This window comes from Astatotilapia calliptera, chromosome 9 (genome assembly GCF_900246225.1).
Source record: "Astatotilapia calliptera chromosome 9, fAstCal1.2, whole genome shotgun sequence".
Classification (NCBI taxonomy): Eukaryota; Metazoa; Chordata; class Actinopteri; order Cichliformes; family Cichlidae; genus Astatotilapia; species Astatotilapia calliptera.
Genome location: NC_039310.1, coordinates 33332870 through 33353853, shown reverse-complemented (window position 1 = coordinate 33353853; position 20984 = coordinate 33332870). Strand labels below are relative to the sequence as shown.

General features: G+C 38.9%; 2 protein-coding genes across 3 annotated transcripts; both read left to right on the top strand.

Annotated features, from left to right (window-relative positions):
• Nucleotides 1-3340: 3340 nt before the first annotated feature.
• Nucleotides 3341-6885, top strand: LOC113029636 (zinc finger protein 239-like; the record flags this gene model as incomplete). The annotated part of the gene is made up of 2 exons (XM_026180611.1): nucleotides 3341-4033; nucleotides 6409-6885. Coding segments are annotated over 2 exons (1098 nt in total), but the record flags the coding sequence as incomplete, so codon positions are not given.
• Nucleotides 6886-9539: 2654 nt separating this feature from the next.
• Nucleotides 9540-12910, top strand: LOC113029633 (zinc finger protein 239-like). 2 transcript variants are annotated; one of them, XM_026180607.1, is made up of 4 exons: nucleotides 9540-9652; nucleotides 10200-10323; nucleotides 11399-12154; nucleotides 12292-12910. In XM_026180607.1, exons 2-4 carry the CDS (start codon nucleotides 10306-10308, stop codon nucleotides 12706-12708), a joined length of 1191 nt encoding a protein of 396 aa, XP_026036392.1. In that variant the 5' UTR covers nucleotides 9540-9652; nucleotides 10200-10305; the 3' UTR covers nucleotides 12709-12910. The 2 variants fall into 2 exon arrangements, with proteins under 2 accessions (XP_026036392.1, XP_026036391.1); XM_026180606.1 differs by having other exon boundaries at nucleotides 9541-9652; nucleotides 12289-12910.
• Nucleotides 12911-20984: the final 8074 nt, after the last annotated feature.

Sequence of the window (20984 nt, the reverse complement as noted above, 5' to 3'; positions counted from 1 at the left end):
TTCCCTCTTTTAGTTTGTTCTGAAGAGTAACAACATGAGGGTCTCAAAACAACTCTCAAATGACCTGAAGACAAAGATTGTTCACCATCATGGTTTAGGGAAAGGATGCAGAAAGCGGTCTCAGAGATTTAAGCTGTCTGTTTCACAGTTAGGAACATATGGAGAAAATGGAAGACCACAGGCTCAGTTCAAGTTAAGGCTCGAAGTGGCAGACCAAGAAAAATCTTGGATAGACAGAAGCGACGAATGGTGAGAAGAGTCAGAGTCAACCCACAGACCAGCACCAAAGACCTACAACATCATCTTGCAGCAGATGGAGTCACTGTGCATCGTTCAACCATTCGCCGCACTTTACACAAGGAGATGCTGTATGTGAGAGTGATGCAGACGAAGCCTTTTCTCCGCCCACAGCACAAACAGAGCCGCTTGAGGTTTGCTAAAGCACATTTGGACAAGCCAGCTTCATTCTGGAATAAGGTGCTGTGGACTGATGAAACGAAAAGTTATTTGGGCATAACAAGGGGCGTAATGCATGGAGGGAAAAGAACACAGCATTCCAAGAAAAACACCTGCTGCCTACAGTAACATATGGTGGTTCCATCATGCTGTGGGGCTGTGTGGCCAGTGCAGGGACTGGGAATCTTGTCAAAGTTGAGGGACACATGGAGTCCACTCAGTATCAGCAGATTCTGGAGACCAATGTCCAGGAATCAGTGACAAAGCTGAAGCTGTGCCGGGGCTGGATCTTTCAACAAGACAACGACCCGAAACACTGCTCAAAATCCACTAAGGCTTTCATGCAGAGGAACAAGTACAACGTTCAGGAACGGCCATCTCAGTCCAGACCTGAATATTATTGAAAATCTGTGGTGTGAGTTAAAGAGTGCTGTCCATGCTCTGAAGCCATCAAACCTGAATGAACTAGAGATGTTTTGTAAAGAGGAATCGTCCAAAATACCTTCAACCACAATCCAGACTCTCATTGGAACCTACAGAAAGCGTTTAGAGGCTGTAATTTCTGCAAAAGGCGGATCTTCTAAATATTGATTTTATTTCCTTTTTTGCAGTGCCCAAATTTATGCACCTGCCGGATTTTGTTTAAACAATTACTGCACACTTTCTGGAAATCCAGTAAACTTAATTTCACTTCTCAAATATCACTGTGTGTCTCCTATATGATATATTTAACTGACATTTTTAATTGTAGCAACCAACGATTTATACAGGAAAATAATGACTATTAACAAGTTGCCCAAACTTTTGCATCCCACTGTATATGACTTCATAGTTTTATGAGTTGTCCAACTGAAATGTAGATGTTTTGTATAGACAAATGGTCCTTCAACCAGAATCCAGACTCTCATTGGAAGCTATGGGAAGCATTTAGAGGCTGTTATTTCTGCAAAAGGAGGATCTACTAAATATTGATGTCATTTTTCTGTTGAGGTGACTAAATTTATGAACCTGCCTAATTCAGTAACTATTGCACACTTTCTGTAAATCCTATAAACTTCATTCCACTTCTCAATATTACTGTTTGTCTGCTATATGATATATTTAAATGAAATTACTGATCCAAAAAAACAATGAATTATGAAGAACAATCCTGAATATTATCAGGGGTGCCAAAACCTTTGCATACCGGGAGAAACGTTTCATCACTAATTCCAAGTGACTTCTTCAGTCTCAGCTGACTGCATAAACAATACTTTTGCACAATGACTGAAATTCACCCACTGAATAAACAATGGGCTGGGAGGTCAGTTCCTTGATCATTAATATGCAAATTCTCATGACCACTGACCAAAAACCACTGATCAATGGCCATGAGTACCATTCACAGAGAGTTGGGGAATGGCTGGAATCACAACATTGTAAGATAGAATAGAATAAACCTTTAATTGTCCCACAAGGGGAAATTTAGTGATCATGAAAGATGTGCCTTTAGGCCCCCTCCTCGATTCAGAGATGGTCTTTCCATTTTCGCGTAAATGGCCTCCTTGACTCTGCTCAAACTAGCGTTCCTCCCGGTCCAGGATGTCTCATCATTGAAAGAGTTCCCACTGGCCTGTAGGTGTAAATTGACTGGAGAGTCCTGGCCCTACTAAAGAATGTTATCTTGTTTCAGGATACATAATACCTGCCATTATCCAACCCATTCACAGTGTTGAGGAAAGCCTAAGCTGAGAAGGCACCTAAAGTAAGCCCCAGGCGGTAGAGAAGGACAGCTGCTGGTTAAACGAAAACTCTTAGTGATCCCTCATGTCAGCAGTATTGAAACAGTTCAGACATGTTTTTTTCTAAATGTAGTCTAAGTGTCAGGAGGAATGCCGTGATTTATACATTGAGGAAACCAAACAACCTCTGGCAATGCAGATGGCACAACACAGAAGAGCTACCTATGTTCACATCCACAGGTCAGTGTGGCCTGTAGGTGTAATTCTTAATTCCACTCTGCCTAGATGATACCCATAAATCAGGTGATGTTATGCCATCATTTCTTAGTACACAACAAACACTTCACATTAGAATGAAAAAAAAATCCCAAGTGTGCGGAAGTAGAGGCAGTAGTAGCACATTTAATTATTTACAAGCATAATGTTTGTTTATTGACATACATGGGCAATCAGAGCAATCTGCTGCAGTATCAGGGTCACAATAAACTTTATTGTCCAGTTGTGGATGGTGGAGAGTACCAGCTTTTTAAACCCTGGTAGGGGTTCTCCCTAAAGAAGTGTAATTGACCCACTTTTGATCACATGCCTTATCACATAAGGGATAAAATGCATATCTATACTTTTGTGTCCCAGCTGAGTAACAGGAGGAGAAGAGTCTGGTGGAGCAGCAGAGGAACAGTTTCAGCCATTTGGACTCAGCTCAGCCACTACAGAGGAAACAATGACTTCAACACAGGAGGTGAGAAAAATATCTCAGTTACGCTGTTATTGAAACTGTGCACAGCTGGTTGTTAACAGCAGCTTTATCTTTTCCATCCTGGGCTCCTACATACATACAGAAGCTACATTCACAAACAAAAACCACAGAAGTTACAAGAAAATACAAAGATCACATTTTATCAGAACACATTGAAACAACAATGTCATCAGTTGGACTCAGAATTTGTTATGAAGTACAAGATTTTCTCAAGTAATCAATATTTCTTTAATAATGTCATTTTCAGTCCAACTCTCATTGTAGCACATAATTGTAATGTGAAACTATCACCAGAAGGTGGTGGTAACACACCTACAATGTGTTTGTTGACATCTTTGATTCCAAAATGGAGGCAGGTTCAGTTTGTTCCACGACTGCATTTCACTCACTGCCTCTGTTTGTATCTCTGTCACTGCAGGACCAACATGGAGCGAGAAGTGAGCGCTCTCAGGAGGCCGACAAACCTCACAGAAGAAAGGGAGAGAAAACATACAGCTGTGATGATTGTGGAGAAGATTTTACTGGAAAGTCTAACCTGAAAATTCAACAACTCATCCACACTGGGATGAGACCATTCAGGTGTGACTTGTGTGGAACGTCTTTTACCAAGACAGTAAACTTAAAAAGACACCAACTCATCCATAGTGGAGATAAACCGCACAGCTGTGACTTGTGTGGAAAATCTTTTACCCAACCTGGAAACTTAAAAAGACACCAGCTTGTCCACAGTGGAGTCAAACCGTACGCCTGTGATCAGTGTGGTAAAACTTTTAATTGCAGTGGCAACTTACTAAAGCATGAAGTTACCCACTCTGGAATTAAGGCGTACAGCTGTGACATTTGTGGGAAAACTTTTAGCCTTTTAGGGAACAGAAATAGACACCAACGCATTCACACTGCAAATGGTGTTTACTTCTGTGATCAGTGTGGGAAACTGTTTACAACAGATGCACACTTACAATTCCACATGTTTACCCACGCTGATGAGAGACTTTATAAATGTGACCTGTGTGATAAGGCTTTTAAATCTCCACGTTACCTGAGAAAACACCACCAAATGCACTCCAGAAAGAAACTCTACAAGTGCAGTAATTGTGAGGTATGTATTTATATTTTTATCTTCTAATTTCAGTGTCACTGTTTGGATCAACTCTGCTCAGTAAGTAAGTAACTTGTTAGCAAGTTAGTAATTCTGCTAGCTATAACAGCAGTGCTGGCTGATGATCAGATTTCAATCATTATTTCTTTTCATCCATGATCATGAAAAAAGTTCATTATTACTTTTCTGTATTCACAATATCCACGTTGTACCATATTTAGGCCCACATTACATTTGCCATGGCTGCTGGAATTTTGACAGTGTCAGTAAAGAACATAATAAGTCATCTAATTAAAAACAACGGTTACTGTTACCTTGTAGCCATATTTGAGGATTTACAGTTGCAATTCTTTTGAAGCGTTATGTTAATTAACCTTAAATTAAAATCTCAATGGGATATAAAAATACTTCATTTACAGAATATTCAGTCAACTCTCTCACAAATCTCTTAAAACATTCCTAATATAATACAAAGTGAAAATTTCTCCCTCTTCTATCTAACATTCACACTCCATTGGATCCATCGGAGAACAGCTTGGGGTTAGTATCTTGTGACATGCAGAGTGGATTATGTAGATCAGCAGTCGCCACTAATCATTTTTATCGTTAACTGGGTTTCCCTGGGTCTTTTCCCGTTTTTTTTTTTGGGGTACTGGTTTTATTTTGTTGCATTTATCCTCCCCTCCTTGAAGGCCGATTCGTGAAAATATACACAGACATCAAACAGTCCGTGGCACAAAAAAGGCTGGGGACCGCTGAAGTAGATGACCTGCTCTACCTTCTGAGCTACAGTCACCCTTGAACAGTGGTTCTTAACCTTGTTGGAGGTACCGAACGCTACCAGTTCCATATGCACCTCTTTAGCGAAAAATAAAATACAATTTTTTTTTTCAAATTCAAGACATAGATGAGCCGTGCATGTCACGGCGGAGGCTTTACCGAAACCCTGAAACAGACTCACCGAACCCGTAGGGTTCGATCAAACCCAGGTTAAGAACCACTGCCCTAGAAATTCCTCAAGTATAGAAAAACTATCTGTATTATATGGTGTCCGTAGAGGTGTTAAAGATGGGAGGCAAAAGCAGAGAGGGGCTTTTTCTTCTAGTCCCGAGCCGGTAAGTAGGATGCGAGAAGACTGAAGATCTGCAGTGAAAAGACTTAGAGAGAGGGACGACAGAGGAGAAGTCATAACCCTTCACCGTGGATCGACTGATTGGATTATGAATTTTAAACTGCGTACTCATTGTATGCTGAGTTAGGATCAGAGTCAAGAAGGTGAAGTCGGGGAGCCTTGTACTGGAAACTGGATTCTATCAGTGCGCACGATGATCCTCCTTCCCTCCTAAAAGAAGACACACCTCAACAACGGTTGTAGTCACTCAGCAACAAAATAGTTAGTTTATAGTGTGATAAATTGATTATTTGGATTTGATTGATTAAATTGCAATTAAGCTGTTTGCTAACGCCTGCTGAAATCTTGCTTTAATAAAAATTATTTATCTTAATTCAAAGTCAGAATTGTGGACATTGATTCTATTACCTTCTTAAAACAGTAAATGGTAAGACTTTGTGTGTTAACCCATAACATCAGATTTAGGTTCTTATAGGTTATTCTAGTACTTCATTATAATACGTCCTTGGGATGTACTGTCCAGGTCACAAAATTTTACTCAGCACAATAACAAGTGCTATAGATCATTAGAGGAGAGCTGCCGTTAATAACTGTGGCTTACAAATATGTTTCATTAAGGTTGCAAATGAGAGCATAGAGTCAAAGGAAGTGCAGGGCGGGCACTTAGATGAAGGCAGTTAGAGGCTGAGCGAATCTCCTCGCCGCCGGCTTAAACTAGTCTCAACTTCACCTATCAGGATAATACCCGTAGGGAGTAAGCGACTCTGATCCAAAGGATGGAGAGCTGTCCAGACCACCTGTACAGGGGTAACTGGGATCTAACAGTGTGAATGAGGTATGTTGCATAAAGCACTTTGAGTGCTCAGACAGAGTAGAAAAGTGCTCTGTAAGAACCAGTCCATTTTACTTGTATTCACTGACTGAACAACAGGAGGGTCATCTAACTAAAACCAATCAGTGCATCCCACCTGACCCCCTCAAAATCAAATTCTTTTTAATGGTCTGTAAGTTTTATTTACATGTCCTCATAGTATGGTGAAAGGATGTCTGCAGACAGGGTACCAGTGCTTGTTGCTGTTCCTCTACATCAAAGACATTTATTGTAGCCCAGTGAGCTGAGTGTTATAATGTAAACAGTAAAATGTAATTGGATATTGGCAGAAATGCTCTTTATCTGAGGCAACGTTCAGGATAAAAATGTTGAAGGAATTCCCTGACTTACACTCTTTGTATCTTTGTTTAGAAGCAGAGCAACACAGATGGATCCAGTTCTCGACCCTGTCGTCACTGTGGTGGTGGGAAAGACTTTTGTTGTGACCTTTGTGGAAAAACTTTCAGTCATCAGTGGAACCTTACAATACATCAACGTAGACACACTGGAGACAAAATGAGCTTCTGCAAAGAATGTGGGAGAGGCTTCCCCACTCCAAGTGAATTAAAGCGCCATGAATTCATTCACAGTGGGGTCAAAAAGAACATCTGTGACCAGTGTGGGTCATCATTTTTCACTGCAGATGATCTTAAAAGACATAAACGAGTCCACACAGGAGAGAAACCATACAAGTGCAGACATTGTGAGAAATGTTTCACACAATCAAGTAGTCGTAACCTTCATGAAGGTACACACGGAAGAGAACTTCAGCTGTGACAAGAGCTTCAGGAATCTCGGTTCATACTCCGAACATAAACAATCCCACGCTGTAAATAAACAGTTTCACTGTTACCAATGTGCAAAAACATTCACTTCATTTTCTGCTCTGTGCAAACATCAGCGTGATCATGCAGGACTGAAATCACTGTATCACAATCAATCTGAAGATCCTCTTCTGGTTTCAGGGTCAGACTTCAAAAGCTTGAGATCAGGCTCCACAGAGTTCAGCTGGAATCTGCTGTAAAACGTGTCAGCTGATGACACACTTGGATCTGATGCGGTAGCTCTGATATCTGGACCTGCAGTGAATAAACCTGAATGTTAGGAAGGAAGGCACAAGTATAAATATTTACATTAGTTTGTGTGTGTGCGTGTGTGTTTTAAAAGGAATTTTAACACTTATCCCCCTACAAAAAGTAGTGTTTAGTCTCAGTACTTCCATGGATGCTTTTGGTGTTTAATAACCAGTAACCATCATGGCTTGATAAATAGACAAATAGATATATTCCCACTCTTAATACACCCAATCACTGCAGTGTCATTAGATAAACATTTACAGGTGGCATGTTTCTGCTTTCTACTAGAAATCTGAGGTGTATAAGGTAAACGGCAATGGAGATCAAAATCCTTCGGCACTATTATTCGCCCTGCAGTGAACTGGAACCTGTTCAGCATGTACTATTAGAATGTCAGGTCTATGTTCAAGAAAGGAACAAGGCATTAATAGCAATTTTTAAGAAGCTGAATGTGACTAGGCTCTTTGACATTCATTTAAACACGAAGCTTCAGAAGGATTTCATAAGATGATCTATACCGCAGTTAGACTTCGGTCTAGCAAAGAGGTGATAAAGATGATTGTGTTACTAACTCTATTGTGTCTTTTTCTTTTACTGTCTGTTGAATTCCCAGTGCCACCAATCTAGGCAACACAGTGGTATAGGATAGTGATGTGCAAATGAAGCAAAGAACCATTTCATCAACTGAACTGAAAATGGGTTCATTAATTCAATGCTTTGTTTCAGCGCATCTAGTGGCGAAATGGGAAACAGTGGAAAAAAAAAGTCTAAATAATCATGTACTAAGCATAACTGGGGGTTGTGCAAAAGATACAAATATACTTGTGTAAAGATGGATTTACTGGTCAGTTGATTCTGTAAATGTACGTACTGTAGCTGAAGGAAGGATGTGCTGGGATGGTATGGTGTGCTCATGTAACTAGGGCAGGGTGTGAGAAGGGATGAGGTGCCGAACATTTAGTTTTTATTAAAAAATAATATTTTTTCCTCTTTTTAGAATTGCCTCATTTTTTGCTGACAGTTTCTTCATGGCACTGATGAGGCTGGGTGTTGCTTTGCTACCACAAACAAATGTAAGGAATTGCTTGGACATGTTCTCTCCCATCAGTTCTGCTGTCATGTTGGTGGTATTGCCCATTATGGCCATCTTAATAAAGATCTATCTGTCTATCTATGTCTCCGTGACTCTCTTCTGCTGGAACATTTCCACTGTTACCATGTAAAATGGGTTGAGCAATGCTAAATAAGATGCTATTTTTCATGGTCCTTGGAAGAGAGAAGATTAACTTCTGTTCTGAGTGATGCCGTATGTGTTAACAGACCTCTCTGCATTGAATCATATCTGTTATTAACCTCTGTCTCTCTTCCACAGCATGTCTTTCATCCTGTTTTCCTTCTCTCACCCCAACCGGTCGCAGCAGATGGCCCCGCCCCTCCCTGAGCCTGGTTCTGCTGGAAGTTTCTTCCTGTTAAAAGGGAGTTTTTCCTTCCCACTGTCACCAAAGTACTTGCTCATAGGGGGTCATATGATTGTTGGGTTTTTCTCTGTACCTATGTAGCGCCTTGAGGCGACTTTTGTTGTGATTTGGCGCTATATAAATAAAATTGAATTGAATTGAATGCCCGAAGTCCTTGAGCTGTCTGCCTCTCATCAGGTAGCGCTGTAGCATTAAGAAGGTGCTGTTCCAGGGCCTGTACATAGGAACATGCAAACAAACATTTTTAAACATTTGATACATAACTATCAAGGTACATAAGCTGTGTCCAGCCTACGAATCCGCCCGACAAATGTGTCCTGTTTTTTTCCCCAGATTTGAAGGATGGGTCATTGTGTCCTTTGTGGTCCACCATTTTCCAGAATTCATAGCACGGCCCAGCCAATTCCAGTTTCCAACAACGGCGGCCACTACTAAGTTTTAATATTACTCTTATTAATCTTTCTGGGTCACAAAATAATCTTTTAACATATATATTTTTATTTTTAAACCCATGAAAGCATCCTTTTTCCCAGTAGCTAAATCACTTTTTTTTTTTATCTTAAATTGTGTCGAGTGGAAAGTTTAGATTTTTAATGTCATGTGTGATGTTCTTGTATGTGATTTATTTACTCAGAAATTCCACAAATGTGCCTCTTTTGACAATAATCATTGTATATCTCAGTTTTAACTTTCAGTTCAGTTCCAGTTCAGGGTCACCTACACGGTATCTGCCCACCCCGAGTCCATCACAGGGTTAAATAATTTTGGTCTAATTGAGTAGGATTAATGTGAACTCATCATAAGAAGGTTTTAGGTTTATTCTTTAGTCCAGGCACTAGGACTACCTCAAGCCTTACTTGAGTCAGGATTCAAAGTTCTGTCTGTCATTTTCCTTAATTATGTTCAGCTGTGTCCAGTTCCCAATTAGCCCTGAGTGTGTGAGAGAGTATTTGTAGCCCTGTCTCATATCTTTTTAGTTAACATGTTAGTTTATGCTTCCTGAGATTCTGTTGCTCTTCGTTTTCCTTGCATTGTGGACTTGAGTGGATAACCCAAATAAAGGTTAGTTTGTGTTTATTCTGTATCCCTGTGAGTCCTGTGCTTTGACTTATGCCTTGCTGAGCCCTGACAATGTAAGAACTTCTGAATGTGCCAGAATCTATTTGGGTCTTAGTTACAGAGAGTTCACTCTGTTATGGCGAAGCATGTGGTCATCATCATGACTGGTCCTTAAAAAACGCAGCATCCAACAGGAATACATGCCTTCTCCAGAAGTCTGCACTAAAAGGCAAGATTTTTATTGTTGTTAGGTTTTTAAAAAACCCAAGTTTTCTGTGTCATAAGAGTGGTTCACCCGTTACTGGGTTACACTGGCATACTGTCACTAACTGGCTCAAAGCAATTTATGTTCAAGTTTGGGGGCAAATAAGCATGAAACACTGCCTACAGACCAATAAATTCTCTGATGATGGTCAAAATCTGTAGAAAATCACTGAGACCTGTGATTGGATAGTAGGTGGGTCTAAAGTCTGTTCTGTAGAATAAGCATGTGTTTGAAATATTTTCGTATTTTTATTTTTTACATGCCTCGATACTGAAACGCCACCAGATCTGTTTGTGTCCCTGCTGGTTAGCAAGTGGAGAAGAGTCTGACGAAGCAGCAGAGCAACATTTTTGAGTCATTTAGGCTCAGTTTAGCCACCACAGAGGAAACGATGACTTCAACAGAAAAGGTATGGAAAATATGTTTCAGTACTATTGAAACTGTGCCCTTCATCGTCTTCGGTTGGTTTGCTTGATGATGGTCACAATTTGCTCAAAAGTTGACACAAAGATGACACAAAGTTCATTTTAACGGGCACCAAAACACAGGCTAGGTTTATATTAAGCCCCCAATAGTACATCATGTAATGTTATTTGTATATATTACTCTTTCTATAATATAATTTTAATTACTGTTGTAGCACACATTACATTTACACTTTTCCTTCATTAGATATTATTGTATTACAGTTTGGAAATGTTATACAGTAGTTGTTGTGGTAATCCCTAGTCTCTCATCCTGTAGTTCAGCAGACTTGAACGCCACTGTGTTGGAGTGCAGCTGGTGGCAGTAGTACTTGCTCTGCTCTGCTACATGCTTTAGGGTCACTCTAACCAGAACCTGCAAAAGTTCCACATTTTACTATTGTAATTCTTTATAAAATTCTTGTCAAAATAATGTGAAATTATTTTAGGGTTTGGCCTAGTAGTCTCATTAAATGTAACTCTAGGGATAAACAAATGCTGGTGTAATGACGGTGTCAGCAGTCTAAGGTGTTCTAGAATACAATTTAAAAACCTGTAGAAATATAGACCTCTCCCTTTCCTATCCCCCAGCCATGTCTGCCCAGTCTGTAACAACTGAAAATAAAATGGAAAAATAACAACAAAGGTTGATCAAATGGACCAAAACGGCAAGGCCGTGATGATCCGTTGGGTATCCTTGTTGGCTTTCAGCTAAATTTGTCTAATCTAAGCAGTCAAATCAAAGACAAGAACAAGACTGAATATTTGTGTGTACAAGCACTAGGAATGGCGATGACGTGAGAATATTTAAATACTTAAATCTGATAGTTCCATAGACTATACTACCAAATTATTGTTTGGTTCTTCTGACCATTTGTATATAATGTACTACCACTAGTAGATGGTTGAAATGGGCCTCTGGTTTAAAATTATACAGAAAACTGGAGGGAGTTTGACTGTTCAGTTTGTTCCATGACTGTATTTAACTCAATGCCTCTGTTGGTATTTCTGTTGCTGCAGGATCGAAATGGGCAAAGATGTCAGCCCTCTCAGGAGGCTGACAAACCCCACGGGGGAAGAAAATACAGCTGCAATGAGTGTGGGAGAGCTTTTACTCGAAAGGAGTCCCTAAGAAAACACACAGACTTCCACACTGCAGAGATTCTGTTCATCTGTGACTTGTGTGGAAAATGTTTTACTTGCTTTGGTAAATTGCAAAGACACCAACTAATCCACAGGGGATATAAACAGTTTAGATGTGACTTGTGTGGGAAGTCCTTTACTCAGCAAAGTGCCCTAAAAAAGCATAAAGTCTCTCACAGTGATATTACAGCATACCGTTGTGATCATTGTGGGAAGCGTTTTACTCAGAAAGAAGGCCTGGAAAACCACAAGTTCATCCACAGTGGAGTTAAACCATACAGATGTGATCAGTGTGGTAAAGATTTTACTCAGAGTGGTAGCTTACGGAGGCATAGAGTTACCCACTCTGGAATTAAGGCATACAGCTGTGACATTTGTGGGAAAACTTTCAACCATTTAGGGAACAGAAATAGACACAAACGCATTCACACGGGACATGATGTTTACAGCTGTGATCAGTGTGACAAGCAGTTTACAGAAAAAAGATACTTACAACAACACATGTTTACCCACACTGAGGAGAGACCGTATAAATGTGAACTGTGTGAGAAGACTTTTAAACTTTCATCGTCCCTTAAAATGCACCATCAGATCCACACCAGAAAGAAACTCCACAAGTGCAGTTACTGTGAGGTATGTATTTTTATTTTTATTTTCTTTCTGGGGTGTCAACGCTCGTTTCTGTTCCTCTACGTCATAGAAACAAAATTTATTTTAAAGTTTATTTAAACGTGTAACTTATGTTAAATGTATTTGTCTTTGTTTAGAAGCAGAACAACCCAGAAGGATCCAGTTTTGAACACTGCTATCGTTGTGGTGGTGGGAAACCATTTCGTTGTGACATTTGTAAAAAACCTTTCAGCCAGGAAAGGACCTTAAAATTACATCAACGTAGACACACTGGACACAAAATGAACTACTGCAAAGAATGTGGGAGAGGCTTCCCCACTCCAAGTAAATTACGACGACATGAACTTATACACAGTGGCATTAAAAAGTACCTCTGTGGCCAGTGTGGGTCATCATTCGCCACTGCAGGTAACCTTAACATGCATAGACAAATCCACATGGGAGAGAAACCATATAAGTGCAGTCACTGTGAGGAAAGCTTCTCACATTCAAGTACTCGTAACTTTCATGAAAGAACACATAAAACTACACCTGTGACTAGTGTAACAGGAGTTTGATCTTAAAAGTATTTTAAAGTGTAAATAATTTGTTTTATCTTTGAGGAATTAAATGTGGTATAACCTCCACACACTGTCCTGCTTACCATTAAAGTTGAATATTGGTAAGTGTGGCTGTGTGGTGCTTATACTATTTTTCTCCACAAAGAGAAGGTTCCCAAGTTTCTTTAAGAATTGTTTTTTTTTTTTTTTTTTTTTTTTTTTTTACTTTAAATGAATAGAAATTTCCTACTAATTTTATTTTTTATCTTGTATAGAACTTTTTAAATGCTTATTTAACCTGCTGTGGTAATCCCCACTACTTTTCACAGAACTGATCCAGAAAGGTCAAATGCAACGTAAGAAAATGTTAGCGAATGGGGAGAACTGCTGATACAACGGTAGAATACAAAATCACAAAAGACAATGCGCTTCTGGGGAGACAATTTTGCCAACGAGCTTCAGAAGGGGGAAAACTACAAATAATGGGACATATTACACTTAAACACATTTAGAAAGGGTGGCGAGTTCTCAAGTTCTTTGACGGGGGAAAAAAATAAAAATTTGGCGTTTTTTCATCACAAAATTTATGTAGTATTGTAGATGTTTAATGTTAGTGGTTTACTGTTAGCCTGTTACTTTTGCAGCTTTGCCATTACATGATTGTCTTCTCACAAACGCTTCCATTGAGACTTGTCCAGGATGCTGGGTGTAATTTATTTATTAACATTTCTAGGCCAATTTAAGATTTGAAGACTTTTTTTTTTTTTTTTTTTTTTAAATGTTCTGGGGATGTTCATCAAATATGACTAAGGTAACACTAATTTGGTGTAAAAATAAATAATTGGTTTCATAACAAATATTTGAGCCATGATTTCACTTCCACCGTCTGAGTAAAGACTAACATGACAAATGGTAACATTTAACAGTCTGAATCCAATTTTTATTTATTTTTTTTATTTTTCTCCCCCTGACACAGATGGACGATTATTGGAGATTGTTGTGTTTTTTGTTTTGTGTGGGTTTTTTTTTTTTTTTTTTTTGGGTCCCATTTGAAATGAATGAGAAACTTTATAAATTCTGCTAAAACTTGCTTGATTAGATTATAGCTTTTCTGCTAAGACAAAGGATTTCATGTAAATCATAGTATTTTTACAGAGTCAGTGTTTCTGCTAAATCATTGTATTTCTGCAAATTCATAGTATTTGACACTGCAAAGTATTTTTATTATTTTTTTAGCACAATCAATCTTTATTTATAAAGCACTTTTCATACAAAAAATGTAGCACAAAGTGCTTTACATAGTTAAAAGCAGCCCACCCCACCCTCCAATTCACTCCCCACACTCTCATTAACATAAATGATGTGAATACACACACACACACACACTTAAACAGTAAAAATTGGGCTGGGTCAATCAACGTATTTCACCCAAATCACAATATTTAAGCCAAATCATAGTATTACTGCTAAATTGTAGTATTTGAGCCAAGTCATAGTGTATATAGGCTAAAACATAGTATTTCTGTCAATAGCAGCAATACTATGATTTCACACAAATACTATGACTTAGCAGACATACAGTTGACTGATCTAGAAACTGCCAAATTATATTATTTCTGCTAAATCATAGTATTTGTGCTCAAACATGGTAATTCTGCCAAAGCATAGTATTGGTGCCAAATGGTAGTATTTTTGCTTAATCATAGTATGACCGAGAAGGTTAAGTGTCTTAACTTCTTTTCAGCACAAAGTTCTGCTTCACCTGTTTCAAGCACAAATTTAAGTTAATTCACCTCATTTCTGCAGAAAGTTCAACTTTGTCAGCTAATTTTTCAGCTCCTTCAGTTGAAGCCTGCTATATCTTTTGGTGCTCATAACTGTTATACTTTTTCTTTTTTTTTTTTTTTTTTTTAATATATATTTTTAGATAGATCAGTTTTTCAGCAGATTGTTCTCCTCCTTCTGCTGTTTTCCGATTCCACTACAAGGCATTTTCGCAGGAAATGCAAACTTTTCTAGTTGCTTCTTTCTTCTTTGCCATGGAACTACTTTCGCAGTTTTTGTGCTTTTTTTTTTTTTTTTTGTTTTTTTCCCCCCCTCCGGTCCCATTGAAATAAATGGACCACATAATCAGTGTGGTCACTGATTTTGTTTGTGGGGTTGAGCTGTGTTCTTAGCTTGGTGAGATGAGCAGCTGTTCTCAGAGCGGGAGGCCCGGGTTCAAATCCCGCTTATGGTAACAATTTTTTTTCAGTTTAACATTTAAACTTTTTAACTGTTTTCAATACAAATTTCAGCTTCTACACCAGTTTTCAGTGGATTTCTTTCCCCCTCCCTTCAGCACACAGTTTTACTACTTCTGCTGTTTTCAGCAAATTCCACTACAAGGCATTCACCAGAGGTGGGTCGAGTATCCAGAAATTGTACTCAAGAGTAGCATTACTTTTAAATATTATTACTCAAGTAAAACTGAAAAGTAGTTGTCAAAAAAGTTACTCAAGAGTCAAAAAGACTACTCAAGTAGCGAGTAACTGTTTGAAACGTCAGATGTATTTATTTATTTATTTTTAAACTATTGTCACAACCTGCGGGATCGGCAAGGCGCTGGTCAGAATCTCTCCACTCCTAGCCCCCCTTCTCTTCTCTTTTTTCCTCTCCCTCTCCCCTGTTTTGCCGGGGCAGAACTCATGGCGGGTTCACGCCCTCGGTCCACGCCTTCCCGGATCGTGCACACCTGGGCCTCATCAGACCAGCCGGTATATGAGAAGGAGATCAGCTGTTCAACGCTGGATTGTTGTGAAGGCTCTTGTCAGTACACACCTAGCTCAAGTTTGCCGTGCCTCTGCCTCAGACTTAACGTGTTCCTTTGTTCCTAGATTCCCCGGACCCGTCCCCGTGTTTCCCCGTGTGGAAGGTGTGACAGGTCGCTAGCGGAGTGGAGAGAGGCTGTTCTGAGCACGTGTGTGATTTCCCCGTTTTCCCTGGAGCCCTGGACCCCTGCCCCTCACGTCTTGTATATAGCACTAACCTTGCACTGTCTGTACATTCACTTGGTGAAGATCTGTAATAAACATCTCTGTTTTAACGCTACCCAGGAGTCCTGCAAGTGGATCCTTTAAGCAACGCGTGGCACTAATTTCCAGATTTCAGTTTTTCACAACATGAAGCTTTTTTTTTTTTCACTAATACCGACAGTAAATAATACAAATATATATAAACAGTTCAAACAATTTCCAGTGACAAGATATGCTGTTAACTTCATATTCATTTTTGCTCCAAATGGCACAGCAGCCTCAGAAAACATTAGAACCATTCATCTTGAACATATGTACATACAAGGCAGCCCAGTTTACCATATATTGTTTGGGTGTGTGTCTATTTCTGCATATTTAACAAAAATGTGCCATTTCTTCACTCAGTGAGGTGATGGTTACGCTTCAGCAGCAGTTTGCTCTCAAGGTTGTTTTTGTGAAGCTGTGTTACGTTCCCCTGAGGCGTCTAGGCGGGGAGGGGGAAGTAACAAAAAGTGACCGGGTCAGAAAAAGGAGGCAAAAGGGTTAAATTAAAGAGTTTTATTAAAGTTTCAATTTATACTAACTAAAAGAGACAGACAAGCCACTATGACCATTTAAGAAAACAAACAAAACTCAGGCGTTGGTCAATAAAGTAAAACGTAAGCCAAAAAGAAAGAGCAGCTCCTAATTTCTCCTGCATTAAGGAAAATCCCTTCACATGGAACAGAGGAGGCTGGAGTGCAGAGAAACTGGTAGAGATGCAGTTATACAGTCTACCTGGGCCCCACAAACTATCAGCTAAAGAGATTAAATACATTAAATTGCTGCACATTTTGCAGACTAACAGTTTAAGATTATTTAATAAATTAAATATATCTTTCTATAACATTAAATGTAACGAGTCAAATAGAAGTCTTTCTAAAGTTATTTAATTATATTTATATTATGAAAAGCAGATTTGTTGACATCTTAAGTTTTTTCCGTTTTCAGATAAAATAAAAACGCACAAAGCAAATACAAAAACAAGAACACAAAGCTGGAAAACCCACCCGATTGACCAAAATGAACTCAAAATTCTCCCACACAATAGAAACTCCTCTATTCCTCGCTGGCTCCATGTCTCTCAGTAGAAATATCAGTGGTTTGCTATCTGTCACCATCAAAACGCTCCACAAATCCTGTGAAAGATTCACTTCCTTATAAAGCATTGAACGAGACACCGAAGCAGTCACGTTCTAAACGAAGCTTCGGACGTCACTGATCACGTGACTCTGGCCAAACGAATCAAGCTTCGACACAGAGCTTCTGAAGCAGTGTGTTGATTTTTTTGACACAGGCACCGGAGCATCAGCTTCAAGCAGACCATCACTATCAGTTTGTTTTACTTTTAAGTGGGTGAGTGATAGTGTTAATAATAATAATAATGGATTGCATTTATATAGCGCTTTTCTAGGCACCCAAAGCACTTTACAATTCCACTATTCATTCACTCTCACATTCACACAATGATGGAGGGAAGCTACAGTTGTAGCCACAGCTGCCCTGGGGCAGACTGACAGAAGCCATATCGTGCAGATAAGATGACATGTTTAAAAATGCCAACTAAGACCATATGAATATTTAGTTGTGTTAGGAGAGCTGGTAATAAAGTACTCAAGTTTGTGCTTTGGCTCAAGCTTATTTTGGAGGGATCAAGGTCCAGAGGGGCTTTTCAAAAAAAATTAGGGGTCCTAGAGGAACCCTTTTGAGGGAGGAGGTGTTACGTCCCTCTGCATCCCCTAATCTCCTCAGTATGTTCAGCTGGTGCTAATTGGCCCCACCTAGGCAGGTGTTGGTAAAAGCATATCTGAGGCAGGCTTTCAGGAAGCCTTACTAGCCATGCCTGGGTGGTAGCAGCCATGTTAGCCAACCTGCTATGCATTTTAGGATTAAAACCTCTTCTCACTAACACTCTGGTATTCATCTCCTTTTTTGTGTTGCGGCTTTTGAGCCAGGTAGTAACAGTGCTTGAAACTCTTTGCGCAAAGACCTGATAGTTTTATTGACAAAAGAAAAAACAACATATAAATGAAAATCAATTTGGATTTTGTAAAAATAGATCAACGGCATTGGCATTATTGACTTTCATTGAAGATATTTAATCTGCAACCCATAATAATAAATAAACAGTTGGGGTATTTGTTGATTTAAACAAAAAAGCTTTTGACACGTTACAACATTATATTTTGATTTCTAAATTGTATAATTATGGTGTGAGAGGAGTGGCATTGAATTGGTTAAGGAGTTATTTAGAAAATGGGCTGCAATATGTACATTGTTTCGAGAACACCTCTGAAAGATTGAAGATTGTATTGGGCGTTCCTCAAGGTAAAAAGGTTAAATTTTATTTTATTTGCAGGTGACACAAATTGCTCAGGAGAGAATTTGAAAGATATGAAATCATGGTTTCTGAGATGTAAATTTTTAAGAAATGGTTTGATGTAAATAAATTATCTTTGAATCTGACAAAAACGAAATTGATGATATTTGACAATTGTGTAAAGGAAGAAGTTATTATGCCCATTAATGGAGAACTGATTGAAAGAGTTTCGCTTTTTGGGTGTAATAGTAGATGAAAATTTGACATGGAAATCACAAATTGAGTACATTAGAAAGAAAATGGTCAAAAACATTTATATTTTGAGAAATGTAAAAGATTTATTAGACTACAAATCAATGAGCAACGTTTTTCGTTGGTTTTCTCATACTTTAGTTATTGTGTGGAAGTCTGGGGAAATACATTGGTGAATACTAAAAACCCTCTAAAATTAATACAGAAGAAAATGATACGAATGATTCATAACGTTAAATATAGAGAACATCCAAATAAATTATTTATAGAAAAAAACTATTAAAATTAGGATATTTACTGAAACTACAGACAACATTAATTATGTTTAAGGCTAAAAATAATATTTTGCCTTTCAAGTTACAAAGTTTATTTTCAATGTGTTTGGAGGGAGAAGACAGAAGGAAATTTCATTTTAAGCATCAGCTAGCTAGGACTACACAAAGATTAATGAGTCCAACGGTTAGGGGTATATGACTGTGGAACTCTCTTCTTTATAATCTAAAGAATTGTACAAATTTACATTGTTTTAAAAATTGTTAGATGATAATTCAATATGAAGAATATGAATGAAATTGGAGTTAATTGAAGATTGAAATTTGAAAATTGAAGATTTCTTTTTTTTCTTTTTTTTTTTACATTTTTTGCCTCATTTTATTCTATTCACTTATCTTTTCTCCTTGTTATTATGTGATGTGGTATATTGCTGATTGTAAATTTGTTTTGTCTGCGTTAGGACCTAGAGATATATGTTCGTTTGTTTCTCGGTTTTTGGTGTCCACTTGTAATATAAGTTGGATCACAGACAGGGGGCAGGGTTTAATAAGAATATTTTCTTCTTCTTGCTCCCACTCCACGCATGGTTGCAGTGCTATACCGAAAGAAAGTATGGTTTGTTTGTCTGAAAGAAAACTGTTGAAACTGTTGAACCAAGTGTGAAATAAATAAATGAAATGTGTGTGAATTTTGCTTTCCACTGTTTGTGTGTTTTGTTGTTGTTGGGTAGATAGCTTGTACTGGAAGGACTGTAAGGTGCTAGTTCAGGTTTGCAGCTACCACTCCCCGGAGTGTCGGCCAGAACACTGCTCAAGGCCCGGATGAATGTTCAGAAGGGAGACAATGAAGACACCGAGGATAGTGCAGACTTGTATTGACTTCACACAGTTGAAGGTAACAGGGATTGTCAGAGGAGCAGGTATTGCATACAGGTTTAGGTGCGTGGGCATGGGTGTGTGTGTGTGTGGTCTCTGAACGGAACAGAAAGAAAATACTACATTACTAAAGTGTTCACAACAATATCTCCAGAGTACATCAACATAAACACAGGCGGGAAATAAACTAACATCCCCTTTAATACCATAGGCCATATATTACCCACGACTCACACATAGACCCCCTGAGAGAGCTAACCAGGTACACAGCTATACCCAACCACACGGCAGGAAAGTTAGCTTAGCTTAGCACCCGCTAGCGGAACAGACAGAAACATAGTCATTTCCCCCCTAACCTTGGTTACAGTCCCAAACACATCTTATTATCACATCCTCACACATCACCAACTTACGTTGCTCATTAACGCACACTTCTCACGGAATAACCACTTCTCTGCCGGTAATCTGGAGTAGAAAAGCTCAGGTGCTTTGCCCACGTTTCTCCCTGGACATAGTCTCTCATACAAAGCGGTGGGGTGACCTCTACTGGCCACTCTAAAAACTACAGGTGAACTAACAACTGAACAGAATAAAACCATAACTATGGGGCCTTTTGTACAGTTGTGTTGATTAAAACAACCAATGCAGCTTTCACAGTTTTTCACATTTTGAAACTGTGATCTTTGGAGATGTGGAATGTAAATGTGTTTGTCTGAAAAACACTTTGGATCAACTTCTGTTGTTTTAAATGTGCTACATCAATAAGAATGATTTTTACAAGAAGTGTTTACATTATTTGGACATAAAAACAATTAAAGTTTGAATTCCGAAATTTTTTAATTAAATTCCAATACAATAATTATACATTGACACGAAAGCTGACATTACTTTTAATGTTAGCTTTTAGTTTATAGGTAATCAGCCCATGAAGGTCCAACATGAGACATAACTGAAACTTTACTTTTAGCACTAAATGAGCGACCTGAATATTCTTTCACTCTCTGAGAGGACTCTGTCAGTGTCAGTGACCTCTGACTGGATTGTCGTTTGCATTTACAGCAGTAAAGTATCTCCACACGATTCTCCTCCATCTCTGTAGCCCAAATGTAGTTTCCAAGTCACGTTACCGCACAGCAACGATTTAAAGCAGAGCAGGAAGAAGGGGGCGGAGCAAAGTAGCAGAGTAGTCGAGCAGAGAGAGCTGCTTTTTCATGAAGCAGTGACCTTAGAGGAAAGAAAAAAACTAAAGTATCGATCATAAACCACTACCAACGTCCTGATCGATAACTGCATCGATCTGCCCACCCTTGTCTTCTGGATCGTAGCTGAGATCAGCGTGAACCACGTGGGTCTCTGCTCCCTGATCTGTTTCCTGTGTTTGGAAAGAGTTGCAGCTTCATCGCGGAGTTTCTCTCGGTTTGTGGGCTCATCTAAAGGTAAACACCGAGCTAACTTTACTGTGAGTTCAGTTCATGTTGAGTTTAGCTCCTGAATGAGGTCTTCTGCTGCTCTCCTCGGTGT

Excerpts from the sequence above, each read along its gene's own strand:
- LOC113029633 (XM_026180606.1), top strand. Across the intron at positions 12,155-12,288 it reads ACAAGTGCAGTTACTGTGAG|AAGCAGAACAACCCAGAAGG; the intron begins GTATGTATTTTT and ends GTCTTTGTTTAG.